Genomic DNA, 13,883 nt, shown 5'->3' with positions numbered 1-13,883 from the left:
AAACCGCCAAAAGATAAAAATATTTGTAACAAAAATGCACTAGTAGCTGACTACATAAAGAGGGATATCTGAGTAATTGTGTCGTAATATTATGTGGATGACTTGAAGGATTGTGGATATAAGCAAGACTAGGATATATCTTCAATTTAAATATACAGCTACTTGAGATATATTGCCTAACCACCAAAAGATAAAGATATTTGTCACAAAATGCACTAGTAGCTGACTACATAATGAGATACATCGGAGTAATTGTGTCGTAATATGATGTGGATGAGTTGACAGAATGTTGATATTAGCAAGACTGGCATATATCTTCAATTTATATATACAGCTACTTGAGAAATATAGACAAAACTGCCAAAAATTAAGATATTTGTAGCAAAATGCACTTATAGCTGACTATTTAAAGAGAGATATCTGAGTAATTGTGTCGTAATACTATGTGGATGACTTGAAGGATTGTTGATATTAGCAAGACTGGCATATATCTTCAATCTTTATGTACAGCTACTTGAGAAATATTGACAAAACCGCCAAAAGATAAAAATATTTGTAACAAAAATGCACTAGTAGCTGACTACATAAAGAGGGATATCTGAGTAATTGTGTCGTAATATTATGTGGATGACTTGAAGGATTGTTGATATAAGCAAGACTAGGATATATCTTCAATTTAAATATACAGCTACTTGAGATATATTGCCTTACCACCAAAAGATAAAGATATTTGTCACTAAATGCACTAGTAGCTGATTACATAATGAGATTCATCTGAGTAATTGTGTCGTAATATGATGTGGATGAGTTGACTGAATGTTGATATTAGCAAGACTGGCATATATCTTCAATTTATATATACAGCTACTTGAGAAATATAGACAAAACTGCCAAAAATTAAGATATTTGTAGCAAAATGCACTTATAGCTGACTATTTAAAGAGAGATATCTGAGTAATTGTGTCGTAATACTATGTGGATGACTTGAAAAATTGTTGATATTAGCAAGACTGGCATATATCTTCAATCTATATGTACAGCTACTTGAGAAATATTGACAAAACCGCCAAAAGATAAAAATATTTGTAACAAAAATGCACTAGTAGCTGACTACATAAAGAGGGATATCTGAGTAATTGTGTCGTAATATTATGTGGATGACTTGAAGGATTGTTGATATAAGCAAGACTGGGATATATCTTCAATTTAAATATACAGCTACTTGAGATATATTGCCTAACCACCAAAAGATAAAGATATTTGTCAAAAAATGCACTAGTAGCTGACTACATAATGAGATACATCTGAGTAATTGTGTCGTAATATGATGTGGATGAGTTGACAGAATGTTGATATTAGCAAGACTGGCATATATCTTCAATTTATATATACAGCTACTTGAGAAATATAGACAAAACTGCCAAAAATTAAGATATTTGTAGCAAAATGCACTTATAGCTGACTATTTAAAGAGAGATATCTGAGTAATTGTGTCGTAATACTATGTGGATGACTTGAAAAATTGTTGATATAAGCAAGACTGGCATATATCTTCAATCTATATGTACAGCTACTTGAGAAATATTGACAAAACCGCCAAAAGATAAAAATATTTGTAACAAAAATGCACTAGTAGCTGACTACATAAAGAGGGATATCTGAGTAATTGTGTCGTAATATTATGTGGATGACTTGAAGGATTGTTGACAGAAGCAAGACTAGGATATATCTTCAATTTAAATATACAGCTACTTGAGATATATTGGCTAACCACCAAAAGATAAAGATATTTGTCACAAAATGCACTAGTAGCTGACTACATAATGAGATACATCTGAGTAATTGTATCGTAATATGATGTGGATGAGTTGACAGAATGTTGATATTTGCAAGACTGGCATATATCTTCAATTTATATATACAGCTACTTGAGATATTTTGACAAAACCGACAAAAAATAAAGATATTTGTAACAAAATGCACTTATAGCTGACTATTTAAAGAGAGATATCTGAGTTATTGTGTCGAAATAGTATGTGGATGACTTGAAGGATTGTTGATATTAGCAAGACTGGCATATATCTTCAATCTATATGTACAGCTACTTGAGATATTTTGACAAAAGCGCCAAAAAAAAAAAGATATTTGTCACAAAATGCACTAGTAGCTGACCATTTAAAGAGAGATATCAGAGTAATTGTGTCGTAATATTAAGTGGATGAGATGACAGAAAGTTGATATTAGCAAGACTGGCATATATCTGTTATGTAAATATACAGCTACTTGAGAAATATTGACAAAACCGCCAAAAAAAATAAAGATATTTGTAACAAAATGTACTAGTAGCTGTCTGCATAAGGAGAGATATCTGAGTAATTGTGTCGTAATATTATGTGGATGACTTTAGGGAATGTTGATATAAGGAAGACAAGCATATGTCTTCAATTTAAAAATACAGCTACTTGCGATATATTGACAAAACCGCCAAAAAATAAAGATATTTGTAACAAAATGCACTAGTAGCTGACTACATAAATATAAATATCTGAGTAATTGTGTCGTAATATTAAGTAGATGAGTTGACAGAATGTTGATATTAGCAAGACTGACATATATTTTTAATTTAGATATACAGCTACTTGAGTTGCATGTAAAAATTGTCTTTAAAATAGATATAGTAAAACGAATGCACTGGTACGTAGCTGACAAGATAAAGAGAGATATCTGAGTAATTTTGTTTGTAATATGAAGAGGATGACATGATAGATTGTTATAATTAATAACACTTTTTTGATATTTTCAATCTATAAGTACAGCTACTTGAGTCAACTAGACAATAGTGTCTAAAATAGATATATTTTAAACGAAATGCACCAATTATCGATGAAAGTATGAGAGGAATATGAGTAAATGATAATATAGTGCAATGTACATATTAAGAACACAAATAGAAATCCTATGTATGTTTTCTCACTTGGACAGTAACTAGTAACTAGAAGCCAAGTTTCTTTCATCTCGTAGCTAGTTACTAGTAGCTAGTTTTTCTTACTTCTCGTAGCCAGTTACTAGTATCCAGTTACTAGTAGCTAACTTTGCCTATCTCTTAACCATGCATGAATAGTATTTGTATGTGTTTGCATGTATATAGGACCAAGGTTTGTAAGGCATATGTATATCCTGGCAAATATTGGTCCATTTTTAAAGGTATATGAATGCACTTTGCCACTTAAAATTTGTTCCCTCTTTCCTTGGGGTCTGAACTTTGATTTGATTAAGATTAATCAAGTACGTGGCGCTTTCAGACCACAAGGATTATGTTTTGCATAAATTACTAATCAATCACATCATTGATTACATCAGTAATGGGAGTCATAGATTATTTAGTTGTAAAATATAATGGCATAAAGAATGAAATATTCATAATTTTATAAACTTATTAATTATTGTTATATAATCAGGATTATTTGTTTTTATATCAAATAGTCTGTATTAATTTTGAGACACACTGTATATTCGGAAAAAACTCGGTACGAGCTAACCATTGGCTTATCCCCTGCAAAAGCCCCATAGTTTTCATCGAATTTTAGCACCCACCCACCCAGCCCCCAATTTTATTAACTATTTCAAACTTAAATATTGATATCTATATTTGTGCTTTTGGTTTCTTTCTCGTTTTTCTCTTCTTTATTTTGACAGGTCATTGAATAACAAATCGAGAGCAGACTGGAAATCCGCTAGCAGACCAGAAAAAACAGCTAGACAGGATGACAAGCAGCTCGGTGTCATCTGGACTCGTGTTCAACAGTTTATCTTTTTTTCAATAGACTGTCATCTTTTATACTTGTACATGGACCTTTTTCTTGTCGCATCACATTTTTAGGGGGTGGGGACTGGGGAGTCCGCAGTGGTATTTGTTGACACTTTCTGCTCCAAAACCTGGGTGTCTCCCCCCACTTGCTTTCAAAGCTAGGGGATAGTATATAAATTAAATCCTTCAATGTGGTTTATAAAAGGCAAAGTTATTACAGTTACCTGCGCCATGTGGTTACAATGTAAAATTGGGTTTTTTGTATAGTGGGGCCTACACTGGGTATAGGTGGGGCCACATCCACCTCACTCCAGTGAGGGGATGCTACAGGCTGATGCAAGTAATAATTGGTTGATAAAGTAGCCTTTGTCATGCAAAGTTCTAAACCAGATAGCACTGCAGGAGACAGGGTGAGAAGGACAGGTCTCACTACCCTCCTTAGAACGCTGGGGATCGTTCAGGTTCGGGCACTGATGTTTCATACTCGGGCCCACAGTGTGTCCCTACATGGATAGTTAAACTGGCACACTGGTCGGCTCCCCAGTTACCCCACAAAAAATCATTATTCGGCCAACATCCACCAATTGTTTGTAAGAGCGGAGTAATAAATATTTCTCATACTATTTATTGTTAAGTTCTATTTCATAATTCCTGAATGTTGCCAGGCTCTGTGTCTTTCAAGCGAATATAATGTATAGTGCTGGGTTAGCTTGGTGAATTTAATAATTAATCATATATTGTCATTTTCCTGATTATTTCAAACCAAATTTGGTTAAACAATAAAGTCACAAAAGTGGCAGAGTGCAGCATACCTAATTGTTATGTGATGTTTTACCGTACAAAGATGAAGGGCTCAGGTGGTTCAATTTCGAGCAGAAAGAGGTTAATTATTTCATGAATATGCGAGGAATAATGCTATATGAAGTAATGGTCTATTTTTAGAATTATCAATTATGGATAAATGATTTTTAAGATTTCTTACAATATTTTATGCATATTGATAATTTCTGTTAAGTTCGCGAGAGTTATCTTTCCTGCGGTATTGTCAAAGTTATACAGCATCTTAATATATGGACACAAAATCAACGTCGCTGGATGTAACCAATGAATTTATTCCGCGTTAAAATCTTTGGAGCGTCATTTTAAGAGCGTGGGCTCTCACTATCTTTCAGGACGCCGATAGCTAAGCATTGAAAATTTTCAAAGCGATCTGTAAACCACTTCCACCCCTCCACCTTCCTTTTTCATGAACATGTATATAAAAAAAGAAAAATCGTTGTATATTTTCTTATTTTCTTTATTAAGCATGGCGCTTTCAGACCACACGGATTATGTTTTACATAAATTATCTAATTAATCACATCATTGATTACATAAGTAATTAGAGATATGGATTATTTTAGTTGTAAAATATTATGGCATAGAGAATGAAATATTCATAATTTTATGATTAATTTTATAAACTTATTAATTATTGTTATATAATCATCTATTGTCATTTTCCTGATTATTTCAAACCAAGTTTGGTTAAACAATAAAGTCACAAAAGTGGCAGAGTGCAACATACCTATTTGTTTTGTGAAGTTTTACTGTACAAAGACGAAGGGCTCAGGTGGTTCAATTTCGATCAGATAGAGGTTAATTATTTCATGAATATGCATGGAATAATGCTATATGAAGTAATTGTCTATTTTGAAAATTATCAATTATGGATAAATATTTTTACCGAAAACTGAGAAATCTTTAACATTAATATAAATTAAAGGTTGTCTACATATGCGTCCATATAAAGTGCGGAAAAATAAGTGTCCAAGTAGCGTAGTGGACAATGCACTCACTTTTCACCGCTGCGACTCGAGTTCGATCCCCGTGATCGACTGTGGTTGTATGTGATAGGGTATAGCGGTCGCCCGCTTGGACACGTGTGTTCTCTCCGGGTACTCCGGCTTCTTCCCTCACCAATGACCACCTCGCGCTAACATCCGTGCCAACGAGAGATATTAATATAAATTTTTGAACTTGTTTATCAATCGTTGTAAAATAAATAAAGTTCAGTTTAAAAGAAGGAAACATAAGTTAAGTTAAGAAGTAAATGTTCCGGTTACTGTGTTGTCTACATCCACATAAATAAAGAAGGCAATCACCTAATGCAATTTTTCGGTTCTTTCCAATAGAAAAAAATATCCGAGCTCTGCCTGAAAAGTACGAGAAAGAGCCATGGCATCAGCCGTTTGGTTTGTGAAGACAAAGATAGTGGGGCATTTTTGCCAAATGCAAAAACAAAACTTTTGTTCCATTATTAATTTTTCACGCGATATGACACGGGGTGACAAAATAAGCGCAAGATGAGATGCGTGCAAATAGAGTAAAGAAAAGCAATTTTTGATTACATAAGAATAAATGATATGAAACAAGTCAGACAAAAGATTCAGCCATATAAACCAATGTCCCTAAACGTATTCAACAAAAATAAAAGAGTATGTATAAAGATATGTATAATATAGTATCACGTATTAGTGAAAAGAAATTACTTCTGTAATGAAATAGTGAGAAAAAGGATATGATATGAATGATTTTTGTTTTTAATTTCCTATTTAACGTTAATCTTGAATCTAAACTCCAATGTAAATTGCATAGAATAGTTCGCACAAACAATGCCACTTAATCATGATTGCTTTATCTTATTTCATAATTTTCAAATCGAACACTTATTCAGAGTGGGCTTAACGAATACCTTGTTATAGCTTGACTAGGTCAGGCGCGGATCTGGGATTTTTTTCTATTGGGAAACTTCAAAAATTGATGTTTAACTCTCTCATTTCTCTCCTTCGTTTGTGGTTGTTTTGTTTTTCTTTTCTTTATCTATTCCAAAAGGATTTAATATTTTAATGTTCAATTACAAGTGCCTTATGTGTATTCTTGTTTTTAGTAATTTTTTTTATTGTAAAAAAAATCATTAATCAAAAATAACAACCGAACTTTTTTCTTCTGAAATACTTACCTCTAAACAAAGTAATTAAAAAAGGACGATGTGTAAATGTGCATTTTCATATTGTTAATTTATACATCATTCTGAAAACGACCCTCTATAAGTTTAGGATATTAGTTCTATCCATCCAAAGGACTGTCGAAAGATATTATTTATCAAATTTAAATATTTCTGCCTGATTCTGATTTTCCTTTCCCATATTGCTCACTTATTCATTTATATTACGGTGATTTATGTCTTGAACGATTCAAGGAAAGAATATCGATTTAACAATTTTGAACGTTGTTTGCTAAGTAAATTTGATAAAAAAAGTTACAATTTTCTTGCAGGATAACAAGAAATATTTGAAAAGTATTTGATTAATCTTATTCTCAACCATGTGTTTCACAAGTTGTTGAATAAAATATTCATGCTTTAGGGTGTTTGCAACTACATGTGTGCTTTGTAATATTACGAATGGCTTTATTATTGGTTTCAATAAATAATTGGGATAATCCAAACAGCAAAAAGCACCTCTTAAAGCTATCAAAAGCAAAAGTCTCTGGTTATTAATCTATTACTCATTACAATGGCAAGGTTTTGTATAACTGTTATTTTGTTAAGTTTATACACACTATAAAGAGCACAGTTAAAGAACTAATCAATCTAATTCCACACAGAAATGAAATATATTACCACTGAAATAATCATTAAGATATTTATTTAATTTTGATTTTAATTTTAATTACAATTATCCATTCATTTATTCATCTAAAGCAACACAATATTTTTAAAGATATAATATATAATGGTTTTACTAGCTACATGCGTAGAAAATATACATTATATAATACATTCATAAAATACTTCCTTTTGATAATGTTAAAACGAATCCGTTACCCTTTATATGGTTCTAGAGGAAGGAAGTGAAATACAGCTTTAGTATCCGTGCTTACATATCCAAGCTTATGTAGTTGACTTGATTACAATGTTATTATTCAATCTTTTCTTACTAAAAATATGAAAAGATATATTAGAAGAAAAGAACGACTTACTCCATGTGTTATCCGGAAAATAATTCGAAAAACCACGTAATCATTGATGATCAGCGACAATAAGGAAACTGGTATATGAAATATCACGATGAAATATTTGTGGTTTTACATTGCATTAAGGTGTTCTGTGCAGGGTAAGTTAAATTTGTATTCTTCTATATAAATAAGCTATTGGGAGGTTTTGTTCACGACCGGCTGTCAATTTTAATACCTTCAAATTTAACTCCGAGGTATATATATATATATATATATATATATATATATATATATATATATATATATATATATATACACGCCCACGTATTTGTGATATATTGCTGTTTGATTACTGAATGGTTAAAGTAATGTTAGAAATTTACATAAATGTTGGATCCTAGTCTGACATAAAAGTACTTTAAAATGATTTTAGGCACCTTTATATAACTTAAGCATTGAAAAATATTGCATATATGTCTCTTTCGAGAAATGAATGGTAATTTTTAATCCATAAGTAATGTTACATATTTGAAGGCACTGTAAGACTATTTGCAATAAATTTTTTTAAATGTATTCTTTTCCTTAAACAATGAATCGATATTTGTACAGTAGTAAACCTATTCTACATAGTAATAGGATGTCAGGTTGGATTCTTTGGACCAAACTGTTTAAAACCCTGTGTGTATCCTAGCTTTGGCGAGCGATGCCAGGGAGTGTGCAATTGTACTCAGGATATATGCAACATAATAACAGGATGTGCAGGTTACATCTGATTAAAAATCTACTTTTTATCAATTACATGTACTTATCTGATAATCAAATGTATAAAACGTGATAGATTGATCTCTTTACAGTTTAATAAAAGTATGTAACTAAAAAATCTACCAATTATAAAATATATAATGTAGGTTTTTAATTACACTTTGATTTTGTGACGGTGTACATATAAACTATTTGTTTTTCAAATTATTTATAATATCTAGTTTATGCATATATTATGAAAATAATTGACTTAAAAGTCCCTTCTCCTAGACTGCCCAATGGGGTTTTATGGTTCACTTTGTACGAACGCCTGCAGATATCCTGGCTTTGGTGTTCAATGTCAGAAACATTGTAACTGCTCTCAGGAAATTTGTAACCACATTACTGGATGCCTGAATATTTCAGGTAAGATTAAATTTTAAAAAAGAATACAGCATTATAAAGAAGATAGATTGAAAAATACTCATGATTATAAGATTTGTAACAGCACGTTATAATGATCTTTAATAGAGTCATCATTACATATTTTATAAAAAAAAAAATGAATGTTTATTCAAATAATAAGTCATTTGTTCCGTCGACTATTTTACAAGGCTCTAATACTATGAAGACGACTTCAAGTTCAGCTCCAGTGTGTGCAGACGGCTATTTCGGACTGGACTGCATTTCACCCTGTAGATATCCAAGCTTTGGAAAAAAGTGTCAATACGAGTGTAAATGTACCCTCTCCAAATGTAATCACATCAAAGGATGTGGAAACATGACAGGTATCTAAATTGGTTAGAATGTAAATAGTATCCATTTAAAAAAGAATTAGACGAATACCATTTCCTTGAATTCAATTTCACCATGCCATCCATTTTACAAAGTCAACCTTGTACAACAGGATATGATTTTAGTTCATTTTCTGCAAAGATCAAACCTATTTCCCGTTAGCGATTAAAAGGTTTGAAAATAACATCCACAGTAACTTTTTTCTATCTGATCCATTGCCATGTTCTTTTGCATTATAATTTTCATGATATTCCTATGTAGAAAAATGATTAATGTTTGCCTTCGAATTTACATCAAAGAAAATTTGACAGAAATTTAGTTAGAAAGCATAATTTCAAAAATGAATATGACAATTAATAACGTGTATTCATAGAGTTGGACTTTATAATAGACAATTTTATACACCAACATAATTACACTATCCACTAAGAATCTATCAGTTTTTGAAACCACATTAAATTTGTTCGAGTGATAACAAAGCTGGCGATTATTTTAATCTATTATACAATGCAGAAAATCAGTAAACACTTATCATGTGCGACAAAAAGTATATCCTACATGTACAACTGTATCTTTGTAGTATATGACAGTGGTTAATCATTTTAAATAATTAAATGTTAAAATAATTATTTAAAAGCATATATGGTGAAGTCCGAGTGCACCTAACACACGTTTATTGTCATTATCAGTACACCACTCTGTTGGCCCTCTATAGTTACCAGTCTATCCATTCCTCCATCTTTAAGTCCGCCTGTCCTTCTGTCCGTCTCTACGTCCAAGAGTACTAAGATTACTTGTCCGGAGCATATCTTCTTTCCCCTTGGCCCTTTCGGGCTCATACTTTACCCCAGAGTGCTTTTTGGTGAAGTGTGTTCAGTAAACTAAAATCATGTGTCTAGGCTAAGGTTAAGGACACAGCAGAGTTATATGAACAAATCCTTGTCCGAAGAATATTTCCTCTTTTCTTTGTCCAATCGTACATCGCTCACAGATTGGCTATGGTCAATGGATGTGCAGTGACCTTAAATAAGTTATTAGATCAAGTGTCAAGGTCTTATTAGACCCCGCAATTTTTTTCAGAGCATATATACTCTCCATTAAACCTGTTTGGCTCATACTTTACATAGACATAACTTTTGAATAACGGTTGTACAGTGATCTTAAACAAAGTTTCCAGGTCAAATTGGAGGATTTTGCAGAATTATACGAAAAACCCTTGTCTAGAGCATATCTTCTCTTTCTTTGGTCCAATCTGACTCATGCTTCAACAACTGGGTGCCTTTGATCAAAGGGCCTGAAGTAATATTGAATAGTGTTTGTAGGTCAAGTGACAAGGTCATATCGGATCACACAAACATTTTTAAGAGCATACATGTACATGTACATGTACATGCGTATTCCAAGCGGCAGATATACTGCAATTTTGAATATTTGGGATGTTATTGTTGTGTATTCATATTCTCCATTTTTTAAAAATAAGTTTGTACGCCCATTTTTAGTTCATTCTTAATGTACCCTTATTAAATTGCAGCCTTGTTTCAATGTACAGTGATTTAGAATTCGATTTTCTTAACTTTTATATAAAGTTATATAAATTTGCCATTGTCATTAGTGTCTTGCGCGGTTTATGCTTTTCATTGATTGATATGCTGCAGATTAAGAGAAATATAAAAAATTATCTTATCATAGGTGTAAATTTGTTGAAAAATGAACGAGACTAATTCAAATGCATCAATTATTTTGAAAAAGTCATTCATGACTGTTGTAAGAGGACATTTAATTACTTTTTGTTTATGTTTTTTTAAATCAAAATATTCATCTAAATTAAAAAAATATATCTTTTAGATTGTAAAAAACAACAACGTTTTTTCTTATATTCACTCGTCCTAGAACTAAACCAACAAAATACCCCCCAAAAATTTAATACCATAACCAACAAAATACCCTTAATTATTTAATACCATGTATGTCATAAAGTGTCTAGGGGAAAAAATTATGTTTAGTAGGTTTGATACATGTATATAACTAATTCACGTTGACGATCAAGCTTTATGACAGTCCAATGAGTTAAAATAGTCACACAATGATTTTGGTCATTCAATGTATCATTCAAAGATTTTGGCTTGTGATGATGCAATTTTGGTACTCAAGGATATAAGAATATCTCCGATATTCATCTTTGTGCTTAGAACATCGTTTCATAGAACATCTAGATGAAGTTATGATTTTGTTTTTTTTAATGACAGAACACCAGATGTATACTACTAAAATGGATGGTGAAATCAAACCTAATGAACAAAATTGGCTTAAAGAGAAACAATTGATTATCATCATCGCTGGGAGTTCCGTTCTATTTGTTTTTACGCTGGTCGCAATAACCATGACTGCTAGAAATCGTAGCCGTCACAGGACACGTAATACAGAACATGAAATGAACTCTGAATTTAGTTCATTTCAATCCAACGAGGACATAGCAGATAGCACGGATAACATCACTTCCGTTCGGTACTGTCAACACGAAGCATTTAGAGAGAACTATGGAGATTAAATATACGCAAATAGTTGTACATAAGGAAAAAGATAAATAGTTGTACATAAGGAAAAAGATAAAAAATAATTTAAAATTACAGGAATGCATAGACCCTTCTTGCTTTCGATTTAAAATTTTAAAATTTATTGATGATAACAAAAAGTCGAAGGTATTTTTATACATAGCTATCATTATGGTTTTGTGTGCAACAACAGGTATGCTATAATAAAAGAATGAATTTAAAGTTCAGTTGGTTGTTACGTTTTTTAAGGGAAGAATATGAAATCATGTAGCATATGCAATATATTTTAATACGGCGCAACGAACACCTTTTTTCGGTTATGTCACCACTGACAAAAACAATTGAAAATGAAAATATAAGTGATTATTTACGCGTGGGGGAAGTTAATATTGATTTTGCTGTATGCTTTTAATCGCGTAAAATATCCCCGCGCGTATGGTTAAAGATAAATTTTTAAAAAATCGTAAATCACGCATCTGCGTATTTAATTCCAACTCTCATTGTTTGTCTATTGAAAACGCGTACTTAACCACCAGTATTTGCAGTATTTGCTTTAAAATTAAAATAAAATATGGTTATTAAATTTAATTGATTATCGTCAAATAATTTTCATTACCAGGAAACCACAGGTAGCTTGAAACCACTTCTTCGAATATCCCAATTATAGTCAAGCATTAAAAGTAAGCGTTTTAGACATAAAAAAATAGGATAATAATTTTAGAATAAACAAAATTAATGCAATTTAAGTGAAAATCATTTTCACAATCAAACATTAAAAAGGACAAATCACGGGGTGTCGAGGACCTTTGAATATCATTTGATATCAATCCGGTCTCGTATCCTAGACTTTTGGTAGACAAAGACGAATTTTTTTTTATTTGGGAGAAGGGAGTTATTTATTACTTTTTTTGTAGGTCATTGTACGTACATACCTATATTAAATAAATTTATCTGCATATATACATTAATATATATGTTAAACTAATTTTTAAAAAACTGAATTGACAAAAAAAAACCCATAAACATGAAATTTTGTAAAGTTGAATTATTCTTTCAATATACGCATATGTTATTAATCAATATTTTTGGTATAATTAAGATAAGTTTTAATTTTATTCTTAACTTTTCCTAACATTGACAAAACTATAATCACCAACCCATTATGCTTGGTGTTTTAATCTAATTATGGTAAAAACCTTGTTTCATTAATCTATAGAAACGTAATTTATAACAAAACCTCGAGCTGAAAATAATGGGAATATAAAATTTAAGAAAATATTCCTTATCTGTCTTCTGAAAAAGATGCATAAACATTTGATATTAGTTTGTTTCTTTAAATTCAATATGAAACTCAATTGTCTAATAAATATAAGCGAGCGCAGCAAGCGGCGCGTATTATTTTAATCGGACCATCAGGTTTGTTAAAGTTTATTAGGCTAGGGTGGAACAATTGGAATAAATGTTTGATAACTTCGGGTTCTTTGCAGTGATAAAAGTTTTTGAGACAAAGCCAGTTTTTAGGTTGGGGCACATCCACGGGTTGCATTTAACAATGATGAGATGAGAGACGTGTAGTTCCTTCTGCACTCGCCCCAACGGTCACACCGTAAAACATATTAGGTTAATAGCAAGCGCAGCTAACTAGTGAAAATCGCCGGTGCGAAGCGAGCTCTATCATGATCAGCAAGGCTCGTGCGAAAAGAAAATTCGGACCAGCTGTTCACACAATCTGTGGCACTTTTGGAGTCAGTTACTCGGACCATTAGTTTCCTATTTTGATCGGGCCGTCAGTTCCCTGTGAATATGGTTTTCAATTTCAAGCTCTCACGAGAACCAGCAAGATAAAAATAACAATGTAAATTTTAAGTAAACTGCTGATACAACATACACACATACATCTAACCTCTGTACTTTTTCAAATACAATTGAGTGACGTCTGTGGCAACGCACTTTAAAATATTACCCACTTTGAAAATAATTGGCAAACA

At 31.8% G+C, this 13,883-nt stretch overlaps 1 protein-coding gene across 2 annotated transcripts; it reads left to right on the top strand.

Annotated features, from left to right (window-relative positions):
- The first annotated feature begins 7,693 nt into the window (after positions 1-7,693).
- LOC117693116 (cell death abnormality protein 1-like) lies at positions 7,694-12,088 on the top strand. 2 transcript variants are annotated; one of them, XM_034483290.2, is made up of 5 exons: positions 7,694-7,965; positions 8,438-8,569; positions 8,840-8,974; positions 9,163-9,336; positions 11,590-12,088. In XM_034483290.2, exons 1-5 carry the CDS (start codon positions 7,920-7,922, stop codon positions 11,889-11,891), a joined length of 789 nt encoding a protein of 262 aa, XP_034339181.1. In that variant the 5' UTR covers positions 7,694-7,919; the 3' UTR covers positions 11,892-12,088. The 2 variants fall into 2 exon arrangements, with proteins under 2 accessions (XP_034339181.1, XP_034339180.1); XM_034483289.2 differs by having other exon boundaries at positions 8,417-8,569.
- Positions 12,089-13,883: the final 1,795 nt, after the last annotated feature.

Source organism: Magallana gigas, chromosome 3 (assembly GCF_963853765.1).
Source record: "Magallana gigas chromosome 3, xbMagGiga1.1, whole genome shotgun sequence".
Classification (NCBI taxonomy): Eukaryota; Metazoa; Mollusca; class Bivalvia; order Ostreida; family Ostreidae; genus Magallana; species Magallana gigas.
This window is presented reverse-complemented; position numbering and strand designations above follow the sequence as displayed.